This window comes from Agelaius tricolor, unplaced genomic scaffold (assembly GCF_023055355.1).
Source record: "Agelaius tricolor isolate 1412-34295 unplaced genomic scaffold, bAgeTri1.0.p SCAF_38, whole genome shotgun sequence".
NCBI lineage: Eukaryota > Metazoa > Chordata > Aves > Passeriformes > Icteridae > Agelaius > Agelaius tricolor.
In genome coordinates, this window is record NW_027269298.1 from 4,358,449 (window position 1) to 4,386,049 (window position 27,601).

The 27,601-nt window shown below is 50.9% G+C and overlaps 2 protein-coding genes across 3 annotated transcripts in view; one reads left to right on the plus strand and one right to left on the minus strand.

Moving 5' to 3' along the window:
* TTLL11 (tubulin tyrosine ligase like 11) overlaps positions 1 to 1,185 on the minus strand; it is a 33,944-nt gene extending 32,759 nt beyond the window's left edge. Inside the window, exon 1 of one of the 2 annotated variants that reach the window (XM_071454450.1) lies at positions 749 to 1,185. In XM_071454450.1, coding sequence (XP_071310551.1) covers positions 749 to 1,105 — 357 coding nt within the window. In that variant the 5' untranslated portion in view covers positions 1,106 to 1,185. The remainder of the gene's footprint in view (positions 1 to 748) is intronic. The other variant, XM_071454449.1, reaches the window with a different exon arrangement.
* Positions 1,186 to 7,996: 6,811 nt separating this feature from the next.
* Positions 7,997 to 27,601, plus strand: part of LOC139603267 (carboxyl-terminal PDZ ligand of neuronal nitric oxide synthase protein-like) — a 30,899-nt gene continuing 11,294 nt past the window's right edge. The window contains exons 1-2 of the mRNA XM_071453935.1: positions 7,997 to 8,256; positions 11,893 to 11,964. Coding sequence (XP_071310036.1) covers positions 8,152 to 8,256; positions 11,893 to 11,964 — 177 coding nt within the window. The 5' untranslated portion in view covers positions 7,997 to 8,151. The remainder of the gene's footprint in view (positions 8,257 to 11,892; positions 11,965 to 27,601) is intronic.

Consider the following 27,601-nt stretch of genomic DNA (forward strand, 5'->3'; position numbering starts at 1 on the left):
AGTTGCAGAACAATTCACCATCTATAGTAAGATATATCTAAGAAATCTCTCCAGGATTTAAACAAGGAGTTGCAAAGCATCAGTTCTATGCCAGCTCCCCTACTGTCCTGATTCCAGTTCAGCACATACTAGCAGTCACAGAAATCCTCACAAAGCAATGAGAAAACACATGACTCGAGCAGCAGGAGAAAAAAACAGCTATAGCTGCTCTACATAAAGTAAATTAGCAGGCTAAAGCCCGTTATGTGTGCATTATCAGCATTCATACATCGTGCGGTCCGACACGCCTCGTTCACAAGGGCAGCGGCTCTGCCGGGCCAGAGCTTCCTGCGCTGCCCTGAGGGCGGTGGGAGGGAAGAAATGCAAATCCACACAACGCGTCAATCGCTTCCCTGGGAGCGGGGCTCTGTCTTGCCCTTTCCCCGATCAGTTTAACCTGGGAAGCGCAATACCCGATTACCCCTGTTCTGGCTTGCATAACTGGCCGTGCCAGTCGTGATCATGAACCCAATCAGTTCCGGACCCGCCATCTGGGTAGAAAGAGCCCGAGGGTCGGGGGGCACAGCCGGGAGACCCCCGGCTGCAGCGGCCCTCAGGAGGCACGGAGGAGGAGGAGGAGAATGGAGGAAGGCTTTGCCGGGGGCAGACCCGAGACAAGGGAGGCCAGTGTGGGCAGGACCGGCGCTAGGCCGGAGCAGGGGCAGGGATGGGGACGCGGCCCCGCAGGGTCCCGCTGGCGAGCGCTCACCTCCTTCCAGCGGAGCTGCCGCAGGCTGATTTTCAGCGCCTCCAGGGAGGTCTTGGCCTTGGAGCTGTCCACCGTGACCCCGGGCCGCCGGGCGCTCTCGGCCCCGCTGCGGCGGCCCGGGGCCCGCCGGGCCCTGCCCCGCGCCGCCCGCCCGGCCGAGCCCGGCGTTCCGGCCCCGCGCCGGCCCCGCTCCTGCTCCCGGTCCCGTTCCCGGCCGGGCAGCGCCCCTTCCCTCGAGAGCGCCGCGGCGGGCGGGCCGCCCTGCGGGGCCTCAGCGGGCAGGGCCGGGGACCCCGGGGGCTCCTCCGCCTCGCGGGCCGGCTCCATCTCCGCCGGTTCCAGCCCGGCCGGCTCCATTTCCGCTATCCCCAACCCGGCCGGTTCCAGCCCGGCCAGCTCTATTCCCTCCGTCCCCTTCCCCGCCGGTTCTATCCCCTCTGTCCCCATCCCCGCCGTCCGCAGCCCGGCCGGTTCCAGCCCGGCCGGCTCCACTGCCTCTGTCCCCATCCCCGCCTGTTCTATCCCCTCCGTCCCCATCCCCGCCGGTTCTATCCCCTCTGTCCCCGTCAGTTCTGTCCCCGCCGGTTCTGTCCCCTCTGTCCCTGTCCCCAGCCCGACCGGCTCCATTGTCTCTGTCCCCATCCCCGCCGGTTGTATCCCCTCTGTCCCCGTCCCTGTCCCCGTCCCTGTCCCCGCCGGTTCTGTCCCCCCTGTCCCCGTCCCCAGCCCGGCCGGCTCCATCCCCGCCGGTTCCATCCCGCCCCCGCTCCCCGCCCGTTGCCATGGCAGCGGCGCGGCCGGTGACCCGCTAGCCCCGCCCCGCCGCCGTGAGGCGCTGACGCCGCCCCCGCCATTTTGGAACCGGGCACAGGCCCCGCCCCGCGCAGCCCGAAATGGCCTCCGGGGCGGGCGGGGCCGCCATGTTGGAAGCGGGCGAGGCACTGCCCCAGGCCGGGCTGTGGGGCGGGCGCGGTGCCCGCCGTGCCCTTCGCCACCGAACCGCCGGGCGGCTCCGGCACTCGGTCCGCTCCTTACCGTGCGCCCGAGAGCTTCTCATGTCAGACGGGGCTCGGGCCGCCGTTACAAAGCGCTGCCTCTCACAAAGGGTATTCCCAGGACCCTTCAGGTTCAGCTGCATCGGTGCTGGGAGAGCCCATCTGCGGAGTTTGAACTCTCTCAGGCACGGCAGGAAAATAGGAAACCGGTTTCTGGATCACACCAATGGAATTAATAACCTTAACAGCAGCTCCGTGACCAACCTGAGCAAGCTGGAAGGTTCCCTGCCTAGGGCAGGGGGTTGGAACTATATAAACTTTAACGTCCCTTCCCACCCAAAGCACTCCAGAACTGTGACTCTATAGCACATTAATCCCTCATAGTACGGTTGTGAGGCGGTGAAATGCAGAACGTGTCGGTGAAGCGGCTGCAGGAGCACAACCCGGGTTTATGGACGCGGGGCTGCGGGCAGGCGGTGGCGCTGCGCCCTGGGAAATCCGGCCGGGAGCCGGGATCGGGGGAAAAACGGGAATAATCGGGGTTCTGTGTCAAGGAGCGATCACCAGAGTCGTGATCTGGAACAGGACTGAAACAGGATCTCAGCAGAAATTATTTAGACTACAGCAAAATTTAAATAAATGCAGAAAAAGTTGACACTGCCAGTTAGCTGCGAGATAATATAACAAGGTCGTGTAAAGATGCTTATTTTTTTAGTGCCTCACCAGTCTTCCATCATTTATCCTTGCAGGCAACGATAAACAAATTAATTAATTAAATAGAGTGGTATCTTGAAACGTGAAGGGACCAGGAAGGCCGAGGTCAGGTAGCTCGCTCTTGGGTGCTCTCATGTTGCTATTAAAAGATGTACATTCCTTTTTATAGCTGTGGCAGTGTTTAATTAAAATCTTGGGAGTGTTTCCATGTTCCAGCAGGAGCTCAGGGGGGCTGGTAATGTTGGCAGGATGAGCTGTCTGGGTGGTGTCTTTTCCATGTCCATCAGTGAAGGCACATCTTTGGTTTCGCCATCGCCACCAGATCACAGAAAGGTTTGGGCTGGGAGGAACCTTATAGATGATCTCATTCCAAACCTCTTCCATGGGCAGGTACAAATCCGAAAGAAAAATTAATATTTTGCTTAAGTTCAACACTGGCATAAAAATTCAGTTGTAAGAAAAGCAATACAGAGATGTTGGAGTGTGATTTAAAGCAGTGACCTGACTCTGACTGTCTCTTATTTTACTGCCAGGTTCCCAGATGAATATTTTTAACCCAGAAATTTATCCTCACCAATGTCAGCAGTGCTGAAAGAAAGCCAGGGATAGAGTTAAGATGGGCCAAAGCATTAAGAAATCATTAAGAGACATTGGAGCATGGGAAATACCAAACAAAATTATTGCAAAGGGGAAATATTTTTATATCTAATTATCATATATCCACATTTCTTGCAGGCTAATAACAGACTAGTTGTTCCTCTACCAGAGAAGCTGTAATACATCCCATACCTGGTTTGCCTGTGTGGTGTGAATAAAACCCTAATTTCCTGCTGGGATAAACAGGGATGGGCTGCAGTGTGCAGCGTGGGGTCAGGCTGCACGTGGCAGTCAGGTACAGCAAGGTGGGCAGCAATGGGGCACAGGGTAATGCAGGAGGAGAATCCTGCTGAATACAGCAAGCTGGGTCCAGCAGCAGGAGAGAAATGGGGAACTTGAGATCATCTGTCCCCTGTGAGGAGAGGGGAAATTTAGTTACAGGGCACTCTTAAACACAAGGCTGTTTCCTGAGACCCTTGCTCAGAGGGAGTTGTTGATAAGAACAGACTGTTACTATCTTGTGATAATAAGTGAACAAGAATGTGGATTCCATCCAGGAGAACTGTAATCTCCCTATGCTTTCATTAATTAAATTCAGGATATCAAAGACAGCAGAGGCACTGGCCTAATTTAATGGGAGTGGGGAAGGATCCTGTTTGATTGGACACTCATCTCTCAGACTAACAACTTCACTCTCATTTACCCAAAATCACCACTTCCCTGATGCCTGTGTGTGCACAGGTAAGTGCCAGGTCCAAGGAGGAATCCAGGAATAAAGCAGTTTTACAGTGAGTTGGGCATGTGAACATGTCAAGCTTATGAGGTTAACAAGTAACATTTTTCTTTACTAATATATTTCTCTTCTTCTAGTAAGCATTTTTGTTTCCAAGTTGGGATCAACATTTTTAGCTTTTATGTAGCATCATAAGGTCAATAACTGTATTCTTTACTGTACTTTTCTTTTTTAAAGACAGCCAAGATAAGAAAAACAAAGTAGCATGTAATTTGCAAAAAGAACATACCATCTTTTTAAAATATCATATAAAACTGGCCTCCTGCCAAATGCAAATTTGCATAAATACTTCAGTGTACCCTTTTGAAAAAGAACACATTCCTTAAGCTATTGTTAAAAAAAAAAAAGTTACTCATGAAGAACTATCCATCTGTGTCTGAAGTTAATAATTCCTTTTGCAACGATGCTATCTCCTGTCAGTTGCTCTTTCACAATCCATGAGAAAGCAATGCTCTATAAAATAAAAAGTCAGAAGAAAACAAATCTAGCAAGCAGACTCCACTTGGAAAACGTCTGTGGTGGGCTTATGCTTCAGCCTGGATTTAAATCCACATACATCACTCCGTGCTGCCCATGTTTATGTTCAACCACAGAAGATTTGTGGTTGACCTACATATGCAAACAAAACATTTGCTGCATATTTGGGGTGGGGGGATTTGCATGATAGAAGATGATGAAAATATGCATAATTGTAGATGACATTTTTGGTTGCCAAGTCCTGCTGCACAGCCCTTTGGAGCTGGCCATGCATGAAAGAGGCTTGCAGTCCTGACGGGCACATTGCCTGGCCACGCTGCAGAGCTGAACCGCCCTGACATGGAGCTTCTGCTTCTTCTTGAGCAACACAAACCTGCTGTAATCATCCCACCAAGCAGCCCCTGTGCTCGCAGAGACACGTGTGACACTCGCTGAGGGGGCTGAAACCATCAGTTCCACATGTCACCTCTGAGTTCCCTTCATGGAGCAGCTCAGCAGACTCAAAGATTTTGTTTAGGAGTTTTCTCGGTATTCTTGAAATCCCCAATGCATCAGGGGGTAACATCACACAGCTTAGTCAACAGCAGCTGGTCTATCTGTCCTTGCCCCCACATTTCATCCCACAGCAGCATTTCTAGCAAGTCTGCTAGTGTGTTAGTACACTGGAGCTCTACTCTAAAAATTGCACCAGCACAAGTACATATTAATAATGTTGATAAAGTGGCATGACAAACCCAGATCTCCTAGGACAGTAAGCATGCACAGACCTCACAGCTCTTATGTGTGATATGGAAGGGCTCTCCTGTAAAAGAGGTTTTGTCTGCCATTACTGGATGTTTGTCTGGTTGCTCTTCCTATGTCACATCTTATTTGTCATTCAAAATATCTGCAACTCTGCTGTGCAGAAATAAGTGCTTAAAAGGGTTAGCAGAAAGGAGGAAAATTCCATGGCATCAAGACCAGGTCTCTTCCTTTATCTGTGAAGGTGGCTTTGGAAAAATCTGACAGGATCAGCGAGGAGCAAAAGCTCCCTTCCCTACAAACCAACCAAGGAGCTGATTAAAGAACACCCTGCATGTAACACCCACCACCCATTTACACCACGTTCAAGGTCTCCTCAAAAGATGAAGCTATGTAAGAAGAGGGACTTCATGCAGAGTCCTGGGGCAGGCAAGAATGTGCACCCATGTGAGAGAAAGAGAAGGAAGGAAATCTTGGGAGCCTGTGCCCGAGAAAGAAAGCTGATACAAACCTGGTCCCTGCAAAAACACTTGCGGATCCGAGCCAAGAAGCTGTCTTGGGGCTTCACTCCTACTGTGTTCAGAGAATCAGGACTTTCTGTGAGTGCTTTGCACATCAAAGGAATAACTCTCTCAGTACCTCCATGTGATGCAAACACCCACCATGAGGTTTGGCCAACTGTTCAGTGCTACTCAGGGTTTGTTTATACTAAATCCATGACGATGTCCCGTGTAAAGGCTTCATTCCACATATTTGCCCAGTTTCATTGTCCAGAAGTAAAGGCATACAGCTTTCTTACTTCCAGTGGAGTCAAAGAATTTTCTTTGCCCAACAAACAAACTAGAAAATTAATGGCTTTTTAAGTTTAGCAGCCTTCAAACTCAATTCTCAAACACAGATCCAAACCATTAACATCAGGAGATTTAAGCCCTATGAAAAGTTCACAGAAGTTCATGAACAGGGAGTATTAAACACCTCCATTCAATTGTGATCTAACAGAAACTGGCACTGCAAGCTTTATTAAATAACAGTTGCCTTCTTTTTCTCAGGATTCCCATGAGATATTTCTTTCCTCCTACCCAAAGGATTTTATAATCCGCAGGATACTGGAGAGCACCAGAATGGAATTAAAAAGACCATTCTTGTTATTTCATCCTGGTCTTTCTATGAGATTTAAAAATTTAACTATCCCAAGTGAAGTCCATTTGCTCCCACGTACATAGGAATGCTCTTGTGGCAATGGGAGGGTAATGAGGAGAAGCTTTGAGCAGCTCAGCAATGGCAGGTTCCTGCACGCCTCAGCTGAAATGCAGTATTGCAGAATCAATGCAGACACTCACCAGTGGCTGTGTTAGGTTTTTCCCCATATGAGTTGAGCTTTGCTGGCGTTAGCATCAAAGGAAGCATGAGCATAGCCTGACTGGGTGGCATCTCCTCCTCCTTGGGCTTAGGAGAACCAAAGACCTGAACATTGCTCAATCAGTCCAAGGACATTTGCACACAAAATCTAGGTTATTCATTCAGGTCAACAAATATTTTTTTGATCAAGATATGCACAAGATAAGAAAAGTGCCATGAAATGTTAGTACATGTAAGTACACACTAAACATCAGCACAGACCACACAAAAAATCCCCAACACAGAACTAAACCAATGCATCTGCAGGCGATATGTGTATCTAGAGGAGCATCTTGGACAGAAACCAACTGACAAAACCCATACTGAGTTATGCTGTATGAAAGTGGGATTAGCATAAACTTGTGAATATTTAAATGAGAAGATAATGCAGTGCTATAGATTGGAAGAAAAGAAGTCTGTCTGGAAACAGAAAAACTTCACAAAAACAGAAGGCTGACCACAGAACCCTCCCGAGAAAGAGCTGCTAATACCTCAAAATATTTGAACATGTAGGGTCATAGTCTGTGAACCAATATTAATTCCTTGGGTTTTTTCTCCCTCTCTTAATTATAAGTTTCTGGATTCTTGGCTCTTGCCCATCTCCCGCTGACCTGCAAGTACTCAGAAATGCCAAGAAGCTCAGGGTGATCACGCTCCTGAGATGGATACTGGGAGCTGTGCACTGTCTGCCTGCGGTCAAACTTTTCTTTCTTGCTAATGCAAAAGCCATATAAAAGGTGGTATCCAAAAACATTCAAACACCTGGCTGGAAGTTACTTTTAAGACTCAAAAATTAATTTGAGGGAACACAGATGAGATCCATTGGTGCACATGGGTGGTAACCCTCCACCCGTTGGATTCTACACAATTCACATTTCTGATCATCCCTGTAAATGGAGTGTGGCTGTACTAAGAATCAGAAGACAAACCTTAGGCCTTGCCATCACAGCTGTGCACACCTCATCCCTTCCCTGTGCTGGTACCCACTGAGGAATGTAGTGCTCAGGTGTGCCAGGTGTCCCAGAGGGGCATCTGCAGGGCTCACCTGGGCCTGGCAGCGCCTTGTCACCAAGACAAAGCTGGGAGGAAAGAACACCGTGAGCACACGGGGTGCCACAAATCCTGAGAGTATCACAGCATACTGAGAGACACAGTGGGTACCGACTGTGCGTCAGGATTCTGAGAGAGGGCCTGTGCTCATTTCCAACAGAGCTGTAAGTTATATTGACATGAGACACACATAACGTAGGTGACCACTCATTCAGAACAGCCCTTGGAGATATTTGTAAGGAGACTTGATGGGATCCCCTCTCAGTCTTCTCCAGACTAACCAGGCCCAGCTCCCGCAGCGTCCCCCCATAACGGAGATGCCCCAGAGCCCTCATCACCCTCGCGTCCGTCCAGCGGAGCATCCCGAGCGCTGCAGCCGGTGCCGGCGGCGGGGCCGGGGCGGGGCGGCCGGGCAGGGCCGGGCGGCTCCACCGCCCCCCGCATCACATGAGGGAACTTCGGGCCAATGGCGCCGCGCCGGGGCCGGGGCCCCGCTCGCTCCCGCGGACGCTCATTCAAAACGCGGCCGGGCTCTGGCGCCCGCAGCCCCGCACGGCGCCCGGGGCTCGGCGGGGCGGGCGCTGCCGGCCGCGATGCCCGGCGGGGCCGCGGGCTGAGGCGGCCGCCCGCCCGCCGCCATGCCGGTGAAGAACCGGTACAACCTGGTGGACGATGGCTGCGACTCCCGCGTCCCGCTGCACAACGAGGAGGCCTTCCAGCACGGCATCCACTTCCAGGCCAAGGTGAGCCCCGGGCGCGCTCCCCCCGCAGCCCCCGGGCCGGGGAGCACAGCGGGCCCCGCCGGCCGCAGCCCCGAGCCCCGGGGCCCTGGCAGCCGAGCCCGGGAGGTTCCCCCGCTCCGGCCGCTGCAGGGAGGGCGCTGCGGGTCTCTGCGGGCGCGGGGTCCCCGCGGGCTGCGCTCCGCTGCTGTCCAGCCGTGCCCCCCCAGCCCTGCCACGGCTGCTCTCCAGCTCTGCAAGTGCCCCTGGGCCACGCTGGGGGAGTCTAAAGAAAACAGCAATCGGCTACGAGAGCCTTACATTTAATGAGCGCAATCAAACAGGTTCTTGCTCTTTTCCTAGTGTTTTTGCAGCTGTGTAATCCTTAGACGCTGCCTTGGTGCTGCATTTGGGAACTGCTCTGGAATGACCCCTCTTGACAGCACCGTGGATGCTGTCCCAGGTGCTCATCCCTGCCCGATCCAATTCCTGTCCTGTCCTGCCACGGCGGGGGGACAGCTCCCTATTCCCTTGGAAACCAGCAGACTGCTTTGGGCTGCTCAGATAATAGTGCCTTACTACAGCTGACCCCTTCCCTGCATGAAAAGCTGGACCAGACAAGGTCTGCAGCCTTCAGGCATCAGAAAGAAATACTGATATTATCAGAAATTCCGTATTGATCGTGAAGAACAGCCTGGCAGCACAGCAGCACTCTCAGAAAGTGACTCCATTGGAATTGGCATTCCGTAGACAGCATGGGGAATGGGTTTATAATTCAGCTGACAAGAAGAATTGCATTTTGCTGGAGCAACTCACAGGCTCCCTTCCCCTCTTTGCAGGTGGCCTAACACAGATTAGAAATGGAATTCACGCCTGCTGTCTCCTGAGCTGGAAAGAAGGGGCATATACATTCCAATAAAGCTTTGAAATACGGATTTTGTGCCTCTTGGTTTTCCTGCTGAAAGAGCTGTAAGATTTAAGCAGGATACAGGATGAATCTGAATAGACAGCTAATCATGTATTTTAAAAAATTTATCTTCCTTGGGGAAGAAAACATTTAATCTGTGATTTCTCTATTTAAATTAGCATTTGCTGTGCTGCAGACTGTGCTGAGGAGAAGAAAAATTCTTAATTTGATTTTTAAAAGATGGGTAGCAACTGTACCTTTAACTGAGTGAAACTGGCTTTTCAGATTGACAGGCATCCAGAGCTGGCGAGTGGATAACACCCTGTTAGGATGTGTGGGTCTGGGATGGGGTTTGCATTACCTTAGTAACATGCTTGCTCAGTTCTGCTTTACAGTCTGTCTCTTCCAATTATGCTGCTCATTGTGGGCACATCAGTCAGTTGCCACGCTGACAATGACAAGGCTGCAGCTGGCTGCAGGTGTCTGGCACCAGGCAATCTTACTGACCACACTCCCTCTCTAATCTCCACATGCCAAACTGCCTTCCACCCCTGTAATCTTCAGGAGGTCAGCTCTGGGAGCTGCTTGTTTGGGCAGAGCTTTGTGTGCTGTTTCATGAGTTTCATGGCTCTGTGTGGGAGCACAGGTACCCAAACTCTGCAGCCAGACCAGAGCAGGGAGTTTGAAAGAATCTCCTCCAGCTCAGCAGTCCCATCTGTCCTCTTGCCCCAATTAATTTGTCATTAGGAGCATGGCCTGTTCCTCACTGCAGCTCTGCTGCTGGCAGACAAAAGGCCAGCCAGCTGCAAGGAGCTCATCTGGATTACCAGTGACTGTCCTGACAGCCAGCAGAGCAGGGAGGGAGATCTGCACACCAAAGAGGCCACAGATCACAGCAACACAGCTCTGGCCTCCCCACCAGCCCAGAGGGAAGCCCTGGCTCTGCTGCTCCCCTCCCTGCTGCCCTCAAGCTCTCGTGCTCTGAGCTTGGTTCTCCTGTGGTTTACCAAATGCTATAGATGAACTTAACTGCTCTTAAAAATGCCATTTGCAAAGGCATTTACAGAAGCAGCAGCAAAGCCAGATGACCTTTCAGATTGCTTGTGGTGTTTATTTCAAAGCAGGAGAAAGAGCACTAAAGACTGAGCCAGGAGAGCTCATCTCTGAAAGCCCTTTTAAGCAGACATTTTACAAGATAAAACCCATTGCAATCTGCAAGCAGTACAGTGGAGAAATAAATCCAGAACTGTCAGTAACAGCAAACCTATGGGACTGTTCTGGGGAATTATTTTGTTCCTGTTCACATATATAATATCACCCTGAATGTTTGCAGGGGCCTCCTGATTAGCTGCTCCTTTTCCTCTCCACAAGGGAACAACTTCCAGAAAACCAACAGTTTGTAACCACACACTAAAAACCAGACAAGTTCACGAACCAATGCTCCTGGGAGGGTCACTAAACTCTGTGAACTGGCCTCAGTCCCCACACTGACAGCAGAGATGGGCTGTGTTTCCCTGGGGGAGCTGATGGACCCCACTGGGCCCCAGCAGCACCAAATCCAGCAGCTGCCCTCAGCTGCCAGGGCCACTCCCAGCACATGCTGTCATCACCCTCTCACTCTGTGACATTCTCCCTGTCCTCCCCAACGTGCCCTGGGCGTGCAGGGCTTCCCTCAGAGCTGAGCCACAGCACTCCACAGCATCAGCAGCCTTTGCTCCCCATGACTGTCCAGGACACCACACATTTCCTCATTGCCAAGGCTGAGCTGGCAGCTCTGTGCCTCCTCCCCTTGGCAGCACAGGGCACTCCAGTGCAGCCGTGCTGTGCCATGTGTGCCACCACCATGTGCTGTCACCGTGTGCCACCCCCGGTGCCACCGGGCAGCAGCTGCTGCCTCCTGCCAACGGGTGCACCAGCAGGTTCTGCTTTGGCACACGAGGGGAGAGAACAGCAGCACAGGAGGGACAAATGCAGCAGCAGGAAGCTGCCCCTGGGTGTTCTGTGATACCCCGTGGAGCACGGGCAGTGTGCTGCCATTCCTTGTCAGGAGAACGGGCAGCCAGCTCGAGGAGCTGGAGCTGTGGTGCAGGGCTGGAGCTGGAGCTGATGGGATCCTGCCATCTGCCATGTCTCAGACCCCAGTGAGGGACTCTGCTAGGACTGGTGCAGACACTGGAATGCAGACACCCAACCCCAAGCAGTTTGGTAAGGGCCGCAGCTCCCCTAAGCAGGGTTGTAGGACACAGATTTGGGTGGGTTTGCCAGGATTCTGCAGACAGCTGAGCTGGTCCAACCAAGCAGGGACAGCAGTATCAAGAGTTAACATGGTCCAGACTGAAAACTTAAGCTAGAATCACAAGGCTGTCCCAGGAAAGGTGTTTGCTGCACATCCTGGAAGCTTTACAGCTCTTGTGTGCTTTCAGTTTTGAGCAGGTGTAGTAAGGAGGAACAAAGGATAGACAGTCCCATTTTCAGACTCACAGGATCATGACTCAATTAGCAGCAGACATCATCCTGCAGAGCACTGGTAAAGGCACATCCAGAACCTGAATGAGGTCAGAGCCTCAGAAATCCCCCAATCTCAGAAATCCCCAACTTGATAACATTATCTCCAGCAGATATTCCTATCCTGTCCTGGCTCAAAGGAGTCCAGGCAAGGAGGGAGTAAATACAGGAGGAATGCTGTGTGTTTTGAAGAAGCCCCCCATGAAGGTGTGCATTACAGCCCAGCCATCTCACGTTGTGTCTTTCAGTACATCGGGAGCTTGGACGTGCCCAGGCCCAACAGCCGCGTGGAGATCGTGGCAGCCATGAGGAGGATCCGGGTGAGTTCAGAGCAGCTGAGCCCACACAGGGTTAAAGCTTGCACTCCCCAGAGTGACTTGGTTGCAATCTACTGCTCCACATCCCCTCCAGCCCTTCCTATCTGGAGCTCAAATCTCAGCCCAGTCAGGTTTGCAACAAGCTTCCCCAGAAATTCTCAAGGCATCTTAGCATAGGCCCATCCTGTGCTCTCTGTAAAGAGATCTGTTATCACAACTCAAGTGTAACCCCCTCTCCTGTGCTGAGCAGCCATGGGGCTTCTCCTTGAACCTAAGAGATTTATTTAGCCTGTTTGGAATTTTGTGTGCGTGAAGAATAAGCTGGACACAATGTGCCTCACCAAAGCACTTGAGTTCCTTGACAGTTCCAAATATATTGTGTTATATATTGAAATATCAGTGCCCTGACAGGTGTGATTGATGTAAATCCCATCTGACTAGACTGTGGATTCTGCTGCTCCTAGAATAATTTGCTGCTTTCCCCATGCTCCAGTACAGTTTTACAGTTCCTGTTTCTCATCACCAAGGCTGCTCTCTTCCTGCTCTGCCCCTTTATTCTGCAGCGCAGCCTGTGAATGGTCCCCAGATTTAGCTGTGATTAGCAGGGTTGGGTGGCTTACATCTGCTTCGTGTATAACCAGTTCAAGTGCATCTCCCCCAAAAGGCAGTGCAGCTGTTGTGTCTGGCTGAAATTTTGCAGGGGTCTTAATTCTGAGGCTGTTCATATGTCTCACATCAGCTGAAGCAAGTTTGAGAATCTTCCATTTAAAGCTTTGAAGGGATTATCCTATTTCCCCCCCTTCCCCCACACTGTTTAACCATCTAATTTTCCTTTAGAATAGTGTTTTTTAAACTTAGCCTGTAACTGGCTGGGGAGCTGATGTATTCATCTCCAGCCAAGCTTAGAAATGACATTCCCCTCCCTTTGCCTGCTCAGACTATTAGCACAGCTCTTGCTCAGAACACAGCTCAGCAGCAGTCTAAATTGCCTGGTTATTTATGGAACAGGTGAATATCTGTAGGAAGTAAAAGCAATAGGTGAGGACTACCTGGGCAGTTCAGGTGCTGGGATAATTATTGGCAATTTTTCATCTCAATCAATATTTATCATCAGATTTGACACTGCACTTCTGCTGATCTATGACACCCTTGTAAGAAAAAGCAAACAGTATTTTAATATCACTCAAAATAAAGTGTCACATTCTGTTTTCACACCTGCTATTGCCACAGTGGTACCTAGCTCAGAGCCTTGGCAGTGCAATAGCATCCTTGAGTACCACAAGAAACATGTGAAAAACCCATTCTGCATTCCTGGGTGCCGTCACTTAATCTTGTCACACAGGATTTTTAAAGTAGGCATCCAGTAATCTATACTGAGTTTTTAATCTTGGAAGCCTATTCCAAAAAGGGAGGGCTTCCCTTTTCATGTGCACATTGTACAGCAGGATCTTATTCAGACACTTCCTGGCTGCTGAGCGGAAGATGCTCCTCTATTGAAGATAGTTAATTGGCACTGATCCTTAATTAGAGCATAAAGAATGAACTGGGAGGTCTTTGAAGAGAATTCTGGTGCACAGAGTACCCAACCTAGGAACTGAGGGAAGATGGGGGTTATTTATGTAGCATTCATTTGCATGCAGAGGCCTTGTCTGTACCAGAGTTTTTTCCCATGGACTCTCAGCAGCACCAGTTACAACTGGGAGGAAACAGTGGAAGAAGCTCTTGGGGGAAATGAGTATTTTGTTCCTATGTTATTGTGAGTGGCAGTGCCTGTTTGCAGTGCAAGAGTGAGTAAGGTCCCACAGCCCTGCCAAGTGTTGGCAGGGGCATGTCGTGGTGAAGCTTTCATCCTTTGTGCACTCCAGTGTTCCACTGGAATTCTCCACTGGAGCAGAAGAGAAAAGTTGTGCAGTACAAGCCCCAGCAGAGCATTCCCTGTTCTCCCTGTGCCATGGGAGGAGTGGGAGCCATCCTGGTGCTGTTGGAGCCAGCCCACGGCTCAGGAGGGCTCTTACTCACTGCTTGTGCTGCTCCAGAGCGAGCAGGGAGGAGGATGAGGAGTCACAGCTCTCTTTCCCAGGCTGTGTCAGAGCTGCTTGCTCTGATTACTCCTCAGTAAATGGACACAAGTGCCAAAACTGCCTTGGGGGAAAAGCTTCCAGCTGCTGAGGACTCCAGATGTCCTGAGAGGGTCCTAAGGAGAGCAGCACCAGGTGATGAGTCTGCTCCAAAACCCCTGTTCTGGGTTTTGTACTGGGCTCTTTTGCCAGTCACACGTGAATGATACCAGGATTTTGGATCAGTGGGATTCTCCATGTGCAAGCAGAGCACTGTGCCTGCAGACTTCAGGACATTACTCCCAGACAGCCTCAAATAACAAGTTTTAGCATCAGCCTGCTGAAATCGTGACCTGCTCTTTGGCAGTAGGTATTTGAGGTGCAGTCTCTTAGTAAAGCTTAAACCCATATTCTGGGCTGAATGGATGCTTGTAGAATTGCCAGCAATACTCCATTAGTCACACATTAGATCCCATTTCATAACAGACTGGAAAGCCTTGTCTCATCATGTTCTATGCTTCCACTGGAGAGAATGCAAATGCAGTAGGTAGAACAGGGAAGCTGCTGTTCTTAGCTTTCCATTATGCAGAGCTAGACAACTTTAAGTTTGCTAATCCTCCCAGTGGATTATTAGCTGCCTACAGCTGCCATGTTGTTATTATATGATCAGAGTTCACGCTAATCCCTCTACCTCTTGCCCTGGCAGGGGAGGTGATGAAATGGGTTTGCAGCTTGGATAAATACACTGGACCCTGACAGGCACAGCGAGGGCCTGCTCAGGAGACTCCAATTCATCTCAGAGCTCCAAGCACCCCGGGCAGGTGTTCCCCCACCTCCCAGGGAGCAGCATCTGCTGCCTGCAGCTGCCCCAGGCCATCCAGGCCTGGGTGTCTGGCAGCTCCTGTGCTCTGTCAGCGCTCTGGTGGAGCTGCCTTCTGCTGGAGTGGATCCCTCTGCAGGTACTGGAGCCTCCTCAGCACTCCAGGGAGTTTATGTACAAATCAAGATCTTTCCTCCTCACAATTCAAGTGGTAGTTAATGTGAAGATGGGTTTTGTAAAACACAAGCCACTTCCTTGAAGCTGCTGAGGTTGTTTGGAAAACCTTAGCCAGGGAATGGATGGCTTCGAGTTCAGGGTTAACATCACCACACGTCCTGCATGCATTCCCCAGAGCCAGCACTGACCAGAGCAGAAGGTCACCCTCAGTCCAGCATTTCACAGCCAGCTGAGCAGGCCTAGTGCTGCTATTTTGAGTGCTGAGCTGTACCAGGACACAGTAGGAGTGAGTGACAAAGCCTGTCACCCCCACAGACAGCCTGCTGCCAGCAATTCCCCAAGATACTCTCTTTGTCTACCTTCAAGGCACAGAATCAGTTTCCCTGGAGTCTGCTTGTAAGGATCTCTGAAGCCTACAAATTCCATTCTGTTTGGAAGGTTTAGCTTGGACCTGTGCAGGTATTGACACTGAGAAAGAAGCCAGATGTTGGATTATTTAATCATTCTATAAGGGAACAGCCAACTGGTGCTGTGCCTATCCAAACACCAGGATGAGCAAACAGGCAGGCATCCAGAGTAATGTGTCTTCTGTTACCTCCACTTTTCTTGGGCTTAATTGAATTGAGAAGCCATTTTCCCCAGAGTCCAGTGTGCCAGAGAAACAGAAACATTTATAAATCTCAGTGCAGGATACATGAGAAATGCCTGAGCTCTCCTTGGAATGAGAACTGGGTTCTCACTTCAGCCTCCCTCTTATCCTGATCATTCTTGCTGCATCCATCTTTGAGCAGAGCCTCAGCTCTTTGCAGTTTCTCCACACAGCACTTGAGTGAGGAGGTGCAATCCAGCCACACTGTAAGTCAGACTGACTGCCAAGCATCAACTGGTGGTGTTGAAGTGTGACATGACAGCAATTTAAATCAGGATGAGTAAGTTACAGTCCTGCTGCACAAACTTGTGAAGCAGAGGCAGCAGGGAAGCTGCAGGGAACCTGTCTGTGCACTCCAGAGCTCCCAGCCCCAGAGCTGGGCTGGCTCACACAGCACCTCTCACTTAAGGCCCTGCCAGGCTGTAAATTCCAACAGTCCAGGAGCAAATATGAGTGGGATTTATCTGCTCTTCCTACAGAAGGAGAGGAACCAGGTGGACAGATGGCAGAGGGCAGGAAGACTGCCTTCAGCCCTCTCAGTTTAATTTAATACTGTGTGACAGGTTTCAGAGATAGAGATGTTTCATGGGCTTGTCCATGAGATTGTTCTAGAACACAGCTCCCTCAGTTTTCCCAGGCAGGCAAAAGTTCACCTAGAAACTGCTGCATGGATTCCTCTGACATACTCTGCCTATAAGCCCTTCCTGGGTTATTGTGCTCAGAGCTATGCTCTATGTTTTCCTGCCAGTTTCATGTTAATCTGAGCTGGAGCTGTGATCAGAACTAAAAAAAGGGAGGAGCTGAACTCCCAGCTGGGTTTCTTGGTCAGTCTCTGCAGCCTCTCCCTCTGTAATGAAGGTATTTGGTCAGCTGTAGCTGAGGCACAGCCTCAGACATGGAAGTGCAAACTGCTGGAGCACTTGGAGCCCTTGCCCTGGGGTACAGAGCTGTGTAGCTGGCGCCAGGAGCTGTTGTTGTTGGGTGGGAGTTTGTTCTGCTGCAGTTCCTGGAGGGTTTTCCCTTTCAGCCTCTTTGGAAGAGCATCCAGAGCTCAGCTAATGATAGCCCTGGGCTGTGGCAGACAACAAACCTAGTATCCTAAAATACTTCAGCAGCCTCAGACTGCTGGGGTGGACCTTTCTTTAGTTCTCAGAACTCCATGCACCTTCCTTGCATTTACAGGAGGATAAACAGTGACAGTTCTGACAAGGTTAGAGTGTGAAACACAGGCATCTCTTCCTCCTTCTCCCCCACACTAAGACATACCTTCCTTGCCTCTCTGGAGAACCCTGCAAGGGTTGTTTACCCTGCTGAGTGTTAGACACAGCCCATGGCCTCCAGGAGAGGGCTGTGGCAGCCAAACCAACATACACAAGCATGTACAAACTTGCTCTGGCACCTTCTGCAGCATGTCTGGTGTCAGTTGTGACTCTTCTCCAAAGCAGAGGTCTAAGAAGGGCTCTGCAGCTTTCCACAGGCAGTACATGATCAGCCCACAGGGCTGCTCAGCTCCAGAAACACCAGTTACTCTCAGGGTTCCCATCCATGAGACCAGGCATCTCAACCACTTTAAGGTTCCTACCACACAAGATTAAGCTAATTGGGTTTACCTTTCCAGGCCCTGGCAAAATACAGCAAGTGTTTTCAGGATAGTAATTAAATGTTAATTGCAGCTAAGTTTAGCCCTAATGCCTCATTAGTTTGTTTTTCTGTTTGTTGCATCTCTAGCAGAGTCTCCTGCACAGGGCTGGGATCAGGCTGGGCTTCCCAGGAGGCAGGAGTCCCACCACGAGCTCTGAGGGTCTCTGAGCCTTGCCAGGAGGCCCAGGGCAGGCAGCACTGAAACCAGCACAGTCACTGCACAGCTCTGCTGCCAAGCATTCTGCTGCTCCACACTGCAAATGGCCCCCAGGTTTGGCTCCCCAGTCTGTGTTCTGCTCTTTAGGAAGATGAAGCATGACAGGGATGCCACCTCACCCTGAGGGATGGCAGACACATGATGGGTCTTACCTGCAGCAGCACAGGATGCTGAGGGAGCTGAGCCCTCTGGCAGAATGTCTGGCAGGAATCCATTTCTCCAGGCAAAACAAGTGGCTGCAGCCTCCCAGGCACTGCTCCTGACCCTGCTCCCATCCTGCTCTGAGCTCTGCAGCCTCCCAGGCACTGCTCCTGACCCTGCTCTGAGTCCTGCAGCCTCCCAGGCACTGTTCCTGACCCTGCTCCCATCCTGCTCTGAGCTCTGCAGCCTCCCAGGCACTGCTCCTGACCCTGCTCTGAGCTCTGCAGCCTCCCAGGCACTGCTCCTGACCCTGCTCTGAGTCCTGCAGCCTCCCAGGCACTGCTCCTGACCCTGCTCCCATCCTGCTCTGAGCTCTGCAGCCCCAGTTAGCCCAAACACCAGCTGGGACAAGCTCTCCCTGAGCTCCCTTGCCATGAGCCCCAGGCAGGGTGGGCCCTGCAGGTGCAGCCCCTTGGGCCTCTCTGCAGGTGTTCCCTGGTCACCTGGACAGGCTCTGGTGTGCTCCATGCTTTCCTAGCCTTACAAAAGACTCATTAAAATGTGGAAGCTGGCTTTCTAGAAAAATTGAGTCTGCCTTGTCTCAGACAAACCCAAGCTTGTTTTACCCATTTTCTGCTGTTTGTATTATCTTAAAACAAAGGGAAGAAGCTCTTAATGAGCTGTTTCTGCAGTGGCATGGTGCACAGTGTTTCTAGGCAGCATTGTGTGATGTGCTGGAGAACTGACTATGCTCTGTGTGTCTTGAGTGGGAGGAGAGGAAAAAACACCTCTGAGATTACACAAGAATCCAACCTTCTGCTCACTGCTTGGGGGGTCTCACCGTACAATGGAGCTGCCCACCACTGACTTAGAAACTCCTGCAGATTTCCACCCTGCTCATCTCCAGCCCTGAATCACCTCTGGACTTCCTGCCACAGAATAATGAGTTACCTTCTGTCACTTGACCTCTGAGCTGAAATGAGTGGGACTGGTCAAGCTGTGAACACAGGCCACTGTGCCAGAGGACAGCTGAGGGCATTTTTGGTAGCCACATTTCATGACCCAGTTTTTGAGGAGTGGCTGGTGACTGAGATGCTTCAGTTCCTCTGCCCTGTTCAGAGTGCACAGTGCAGGGTTGATAACAGATGGGTGGAGGGATCAGGCAGTGAAATGTGTCAGCTCCAGGCAGCAGTGACCTTTCTGCCTTCCTCAGAGCCCTCAGAGCCCCTTGGCTTCTCCAGCGAGGGGGTGGAACCAGTCAGGCACATTAATTCTGTTTTGCATAAGAGTCATGGTGGATTGGAGTTTAGTTGAAGGCTAATAAAAGCAGCATTTAAATGGATAAAAGCTAAATTAAAATGTTAGTGCTAAATAGAACAAGACAGATCTTTTTGTCTGATGCTGAATCTTGGCAATGAAGCAGGTACCTTTTAATTGTAAAATAAAGTGGCTTTAACAGTATTATCATTATATTACTGAAGCATTTAATTTCCCTAGCTAAAATATCACCATATGAGATCTCTGCAAAGCTTTTATCTAGTTTGAAATAAAGAGACTTTTTCACCAATTATGTTGCTGGTTGTAGAGTATTACAGAGATGAAATATAATGGCTTTCAAATTACATTCTGGTGAAGAACACTCAGCCACGACTCAAAGCTGCTTCTTTGTTGGTGCCTGAAAAAATGTAATTGAGAAGGTAACCAGAGTGCAGAGAGCACATTGGATTGGCTTGGTAACAAGGAGCTGCCTAAATCTGAGTGGCAGCTGCAGGGGCACAGAGCTGGGGCAGAGACCCTCCCTGTCCACCAATACAAGTCCAGCAGAGCAGGGTGATGTGTTTCAGGAACAAAACAGAATAACCCATGAAGATACAAACACTTAAATCTGTCCCGTGAGTCTCTCTCTGTGCAGAGAAAAGTCTGAAAACAGTCACCCTGTGGCTACAGCGTGATCCTGATGCTTTGCCTGAGCTCTGTTCTCAGGTGGAGGCAGCCAGGGCACAGAGTGGGTGCTCCTGTGGGTGCTGCCTTGATTTTGTCACATGCAGGGCCCTTTGTACTTCCCTGATCAGTGTTCTGAGCAGAGGGACCCTGAGGGACTGGGACCACAAAGGCAAATCCAGCCCAGGAAAATAAGATTTGCTAACAATAGCTTGGTTCTGCACTTGCTTTCTTCAATCTGCTTTTGCTCTGTATGAATGAGGCCTGAGGACAGAAAGAATCTGTGCTACTTTACATAGTACTTTGACAAGCTACTTCGTGTTTTGACCAAATAACAGTGTGATAAATCTAAGGCATAAAAGTCTTGAATGGCTCCCTGGAAGGAAGGATGCTTTGATGAGTGAGCAGGGATTTTTTAAAGGCATTATGGAATGGTTTTCTTTCTTTCCTGCAGCAGTGATTAGACATTATTTAAATGTCTTTTCCCTGGACCAGATGGGTTGTTTGGACTAATTGGCAGCTGCCTGACAGCTTTCAGGACACCTGAGTCACTTCCCACTTCCTCCACCCTTCTGTCCCTGCTGCTGCAGAGATCCTGCCTGGGTAGCTGTGCTGGAGGGCAGGATGTGGCCCTGTGCATTGAAGGAGCACCCCAGGCCAGGGCCCCAAATCACCCTGTTCCCTGCACAGCCAGGTCCAATGTACTCCCTGGCATCCCACCAAACCCTCTGAGCTCCAGGCTTTTCCTCCTAAAAATCAGATTATTTTTGTCAGATGAAGAAGAGCAGAGTGTTCAGGCCAGGTGCAGTGTGGTGAGGATGAGGCAGTCACAGCTGCCTCAGGAGGGTGCAAGGCACACGGGTACCCTCAGGTTCAAACACCACCTGCCTCCTGTTGAGTGTCCTTTCCCTGCTGCAGAGCCACACACGGCTCATGGGGCACTCAAGGGTCAGTGATCCCCAGCCCCATGGACCTGCTCAGTCCTGCTGCAGCCTGTGCTGCTCTGTTAATGATTACAGGGCACAAACTTCCATCCCAGGCACATTTCCCATTTTCATGTTGCTGCCCCCCAGGGCAGTGCTGGTCTCCTGCTTGTCTCAGTTCCTGGGATCCCAGCTGGTGGCAGGAGCTGGGGGCTCTGTCTGGGTTAGTCACTGACCTGTGTGTGAGCAGTGCAGGATGCATTGATGTCCACACTTCACACCTCCTGCTGACACCACTGCAAGCCCAGGGGCACAGGGAACAGCACTGCAGGGAGAGAGGAGCCTGTGATGTTCTGGTACAGCTTTGGTGACAAGACCTCAGTGACAATAAATACTGAGAGCATAAAACCCTCTTTTTCCATAATTTCCATATCTAAACCCAGGCTTTTCCCTCATCGTGATTCACTAATCTCAGTAGCTCCCCTGAGGCTAATAGAGTCCTTGAACTGCTTAATATTCTGGAGTTTTGGAAATGACACAATTAGACTTGAATTTTCTTTCTCTTACAGTAGCAGTCTTGTTTCCAAATTGGAGTGAACTTTCATGGACAATTTGAGGAGAACCCAGAGACTTCCCTTTAAATTTAGGAGCTGCGGTTTTATTAGCACTCAGTAATTTCTAAGCAAGGCCCACTTGGAGAGAAGCAGTGTGGGAGCTGTGCCTGGCTCTGCTCAGGGCTGCACATCTGGGTAATGCTCATCCTGGAGGTCAGCTCTAAGTCACTGGGCCTCTGTAAGAAATGTTTGCTCAAGTGGAACTGCTGGAGATCGATAGTATTAACAGCTACAGAGAAAAGGTCTCCTTGCTGGCAATAAAGGAGATTATTTCTGTCCCTGAGTGTCTCAAACCAGCTCACAGCAAGGCTGTTCATGGCACTGAGGTGTAGAAAGGTTCAGCTGCAGCTAGGGCTTGAGCTAACCAAGAGTTCTTAGCCCTGCAGGAGAACAGAGATGGATTGCACCTAGCAGAGGAGTCCTGAAGCCTGCTCTGCACCCAGCAGCACACTCAGCATCCCCCCATTGTCATTCTGCTCCAGTTTGTGATCAAGTGCTGCTTCTGAATGCAAATGGAGATCAAGTCCTCCTTCTAGCTTGGATTCTGCTTGCTCAAAGATAAAGGTGCCAAGTCCAGCTTCCTGACTCTGCTGTGGATATGCAAAGGAAATGCTAATTTCCCTAGTAGGTGGCTAGGAGAAATGGCAAGACACAGAGCTGGAGGATAGCACCCAAGATGCATATGAGGTGTGATAGCAAGTGTGGAAGCCAGGAGATGTTCCCTCCCTGCAGCATTTACACAGAGCAGGTGTTAGTCATGCAGATGTAGCTCCTCCAGATTCTCAACAGCAAACTAGATTGCTCCTTCTCCTTTGGATAGGTATCCACCCTGGGAGGACATGCTGAGCTCCCTGCAGTCACCAAGGCTTTCAGGAGGAGGCTGCAGAGCAGCAGAGGGCTGGAAATGGAGAACCCCAGCAGGTCACACCTGGCCCTGTTGGGAGCCAGGGCTGGTTTGGTTATCAGGCTGAACACGTGGGCACTTCTCTGCCTCTTCCTCTGAACCCCCCTGCTGCCCCAGGTCTCAGGAGCACTGACATTCCCTCTCCATCCCTGCACTCAGAGTGGCTCCCAGCCTTTCCCTCTGGACTGCCATCCCCCTTCCCTTGGACTACCTGCACTAAAATAGCATCCTTACATAAACACTAAGTCTTGCATTATTTAGAGGCCCAAAATCCCAGTACCTGCCTTAGTCAGAGCCTGTACCTGGCAGTGGGATTAGGTTTTCTCCCTATCTCTGCCAGTGCCAGTGAGTCCCTCATGACCCTCATGGAGCCCCTGCCCCACACTCTGCAGGCCCTGCCTGGCTCCCATGGCCACAATCTGCTCTGAGCAATGCTCTGCTCTGCTGAAGAGCAGCATCACAAACACACTTCTGAAAAGCCACAGAAAAACAAAATTGGCCTTTTCTTCTCTCTCCAAACAAGCAATAAACACCAACTTGCAGAGACAGAGTGGAGCAGCCCTGTTAATCACCCCTGCCCCATCTCCCCCTCCTGCCTCTGAGGACACCAGCTTCTCTTTTCCCTCTCTGCACAGCCTAAAGGAGCAGGAAGTGAGCCAGGAGCATCTCCCCTGCCGTGGCCTGTCAGGCTCATGGAGAGGACTGGGCAGGGACTGAAAGTACAACAGGAATTCTGGAGCAGGCAGCAGAAATCCTCAGTTGCCTCCTGCTCCTGTCTGCTGGCCTGGCCCTGCCAGCGAGGTGCTGGGTGGCTGTCACTTGGCAGGGGCTGGCTGTAACCAGAACAACTGAATGAATGGAGTAGAAAATGAATATCCATGCTTTGTGAGTGAGAAACAGACATAGAAAATACTCTGTTACCTTCCCACAGCCATGCAGGGGGTCGGGGGCTTTTCCATGGAGCTCTGAGCTTGCTGCAGAGTCCTGGCTCCTGCTCTTCAGAGCTTTGTTGTGTGAACCTTGATGGACAAGGTTTAAAGCAATCCAATCTCCTAACTTGCCTCTTGTCCTACATACCAGACTGGAGGGCAAGTAGGGTATGAAACATGCACTAAACCAGGCCCTTCTCTACAGGGTGACACAGATGTTTGTCGGGGAATATGGAAATACTTGAAGATATTGCAGTGTTTAATTGCAGTTTCACTTCTCAGGGTTATTTCAGGTAAATCTGACCTGCTTCTAATGAAATTAGCACTTTTTATCTGCAGTAACCTAGCAGCTTTTTCAGGTAGGGACATTTTCATGCTCCTGTTGGGGTGGGGTCCCAAGACACAACTTCATTACTGCTGCTAATTAATCATCCAAGGCACTGCAGATGGAAAAGGTAATTTGTTTCCTCCTGCAAAGTGAATAGAGGTAGCAAGCAAAATAAAACCCAGCTTCCCCATGAGCTGGGCTTGGCCTGCCCTGGCAAGACAAGAACTGAAGGGCCGTGTGTGGGAAAGCTCCCTATTAAACCTGGGGACAGCAGGGAGCTCCTGGAAGTGACAGACACACAATGGTGCTTTTGTCAGAGAGGCACCAAAGGCCAGATGATGTCACCTTGTGCTGGGCTGTGAGGCTGCTTGCGCCTCTCAGGATGGAGCTCAGCAGTATTGCACTATCTCTTCCACTGGGAGGAGGCAATGAAAAGGCTGCTTTTGTCCCACCCTTTCTTAAAAGCAGGCGAAGAAGCTTTGTTCTAGGACAGTCTGTGGTTTTTCAGAGGTGGAAAAGACTAATTAAAGAGCCACTGCTAGCCCTGGGCTCCCACCAGCTCCCAGCACCTGCAGGAGCCCCACTCACCCCCGTGGGTGTAACTCTGCTTTTTCCTCCACATCCTTTTGACTGGCACAGAGAAATGTCTGAACTCCAGCCAGGTCCTTTGCTGTGTCACCTTAGGGTGGAAAGATTGAGTTATCCTTTAGGGCTGTCTGAGACTTCAGCACTCTGGGGCTTCCCAAGGATAAGATCTGTTGGAAATGAGGAGAAGGAGGATGAAGAGGAAGGGCTGTATTGCCATGTCCATCAGAATGCTCTGGATTCCTCAGGTGTCAAAGGAGACCTGGACAAAATGAAGCTCTTCTCCTTCTCCCCCTGATGTGATCAGCCTCCACTGCTGCAGCCAGGGCAGCATCCTCACTGCCCCTGCCCTAGGTCAGCCAGGGATCCTTTGGGATGGACTGGGGCCACATTTCCTTGCTGCCCTTCCAGGGACTCCCAGAAACCCAGCAGGCCCGTGATAGCTTGGGGAGCAGTCTGCAGCATCTACAGAGAGCTTGCTGCATGGTGGAAGGAGCTCATTTAAATGAGAAAAAAAGACTTTGAGTACATTGCCAGCATTCTCCTTGCCTATTTTACTCCCCTTTCGGCTTCTGCTTTCCAGTGAGCAGTTTTATGTTTCCAAGGATCATAAATTCTCATTTTTCCACTGGGCAGGAGGTGCTCTCCTGGTCTCCGCTGCTTCCTGCGTGGCTTTTGTGTCCGTGTTGCCGAGCTACTGCAGCACAGCCCGGGCTATGCCCGGCCCATTCAGAGCAGCCCCGGGCCACGGGGGCTCGCAGCGCTCCACCGGCCCCTGATTCCCGAGGGACACACGGGGAGAGGCTTCCAGACACAGCCACGGGGAGGGCGGCGCTGCCCGGGCCGGCAGTGACCTCGGGACGGTGGGAGGCGATGCTGAGGGGGGATCGGCATGGACAGACGGCAGCCTGTGAGCTGTGGGCATGGACACTGCCGGTCTGGCAGCTCCAGGGCAGCCCCGCTGGCTCGGAGAGCTCCGGAGCATCAGCTCCGAGGGCAGCTCTCCAAGCATGGGTACTTTAAACAGCAGCCCAGATAACACCCTGTCCTCACCCCGTGTAGGTCAGCTGGTTTGAAATTAATTACATTCCTGAGCTGGAAATACTTGGATTCATCATGGCTTTAAATCCTGAAATGGGACTCGTATAGAACCAGGGGAAGGGAAGGGAAGGGAAGGGAAGGGAAGGGAAGGGAAGGGAAGGGAAGGGAAGGGAAGGGAAGGGAAGGGAAGGGAAGGGAAGGGAAGGGAAGGGAAGGGAAGGGAAGGGAAGGGAGCAGGGGCTGGGGGTCCCTGCCTGGAGCCGGTCAGTCGGGGGGCAGAGCTGAGCTCATTGCCACTCCTCATTGCCATGCTCCCTGTGTCTGTCTGGAAGGGGAGCCTGGGGAAGGGGCTGGGACAGGCCATTGTTGGGGTTGTTTATGGACACATCGATCCTGCAGCCTGCCAGGCCGGCATGGGCTGAGGGAGGCCAGGGCAGGACAGCAGCCTGAGGGCTGGCTGGGGAATTTACAGCCACACGGAGAAGTCGCTGGTTTCCAAGCCTGAGGCATCTTCCTGTGGGCATGCAAATAAGTCCATACCCAGCTGTGACTGGGGGCATTGACATTCTCAATCTTCAAAAACCTGCAGAGCCTCTGCTTTGATTTCCCTTAATACAGCTTAAAACACCATTTGAGCCATGGCCAGGAGCATGTTCTAGCCTTGCTGCTCCTTGTTAATGAAGAAGATGCATTTTTTGGAAGCAGAGACTGCCTCCAAGACCTGCAAACTCTCTATTTTATGACAGTTTTCATTTGCATAATGAAGGCCCTGATACCTTCAGTAATTAATCACATTATGAATTGCTTCCTTGAATAACTGTATTCATGCAGGTTGTTTCTAGTGCTGGAAACTGCACATGATTTCCAATGTGCATTAGCCCAAGTTTCATCAGCAGATGGAAGCTGGTAACTGCATGTGTAATTTATATCTGCTTGGGTGGAATTATCCAATGAAATATGCATCACACGGTGCCATTAACATTTCTAGTCATACAGTCTTTAGCTCATGGGTAAGTTAATATTTCATGCCAGCAGTGTGTGGGACTGTAGGAAAGGCAAAGTCTTGAACACAGGTATTTAAGAGCAAAAGTGGAAAGTATTCCAGGTCAAACACAGCAGATATAGAATTAATGACACTGCTAAAATAAATGAAATTAATTACCCTTGTTTGACCTGCATTTTTTTATAAAATGTCCCATCCTGTCTCCATAGTTAAGAAAGCTGCCAGGCTGCTGTATTGCTACTTGTAGGGGCAACTCCAGATCCTTTAGCATCCAGAAAGCTTTGCCCCACAGGACAGCACAAACAACAGGAGAATAAAGATTGAATTGTGGAAGGCAGCAGAGAGAAATGTTGCTGTGTGGGTTTGGATTTGTCAGTAACCTTGATGAATCTGGGGGGAAAATCCCATCAATTCAATAGTAAGAAGAAAATCAGTGACTAGTCTGTGCTGTGACAGCAGTGACAGGTCAGCCTGGGGCCTTGTGCCAGGATAAAGGTTGGGTTATGCCTGAGCATTCTACAGGAGAAAGCCAGCTGTCTCAGAGTGCCTTTTCCCATGTGCTTTCCCGTCCTTATATAAATCAGTTCATTAAAATACTGATTCCTGCTTGATAGGAAGCAATTAAATGACTGAAGCTGTGTTCCACCTGCCTCTTCTGTGGAGAAATGCAGAGAGAGCCCAAGGTGAGCTGGTGTGCTGTGAGCATGGGGCTCTGCCCTGCTCTGGGTGCTCTCACCCAGTTGTGCTCCTGCCTCCTCTGCTGGGACATGGGACATCCTGCAGCTTCTGCTGCTTGAGGGGTTTCACCTTTCAGAAGAGATTTGAGGCACTAATGAGTTTTAACTTTTCAGGCCAAGCTGGGTCTGGCCATGGCTGGGCTGTGCCTTGGCTGTGTGCTCAGCAGGGATGCAGCAGTGGCACTGGCTCCATGGACAGAAGGACCAACAAACTCCTTCCTCACGGAGGCCACATCCAGCCTGTGGTGCTGCACAGCTCTGGCTGGGGCTGAGGCCCTGCACAGAGCCAGGCTGGGGTGGGAGCTGGCTGGAGTTCCCTGGGTTTAGAGTCTTGCCATCACTCCTGGCAGCACCCACAGATTCACTGCTGCTGCTCCCAATTGTTCCTTTCTGTCCAAGAGAGAAAGAAAAAGCATCTCTGCAAAATCCAGGCTTGGACTTTGCTTAAAGCCTTTGAGTAAAGAGCCTTGTTTGAATGTAATTGCACCCCTGTTGCTACAATGGGAAAATACACTGTATTGCTCTTTCTTGGAAAGCACAGCTAGTATTTTCCCAGCCATTTGTGTATAAAGAAAGATAAACAGCTCTTTAGCGGGCAGAACAGTCTATCCCGGGTTTATTGACATTCATGGAGCAGACAAGGACAAACAGTTTGGTGAGCACAGGGGAGGGGGAGCAGCTGGGCTGGGGGGCCTGGGCAGAGGGGCAGAGGGTGGGGAAGCCCTCTCAGGTGCTGAGCCTGGCGAGTCCATCTGCGTGAGCCCAGGCCCTGCTGCATCCCCTGGGCCCCCGGCAGCCTGCAGGATGCACTCAGCACCTCACCCTTCCTCTCACTCCTCCCCATAAATAAAAAACGGGTACAGCTAATTTAGTTCCAGCTTCACACGCAAGAGCGCCAGAGATAGATTTTTAAAGAGCTTGTCTGAAAGTAAT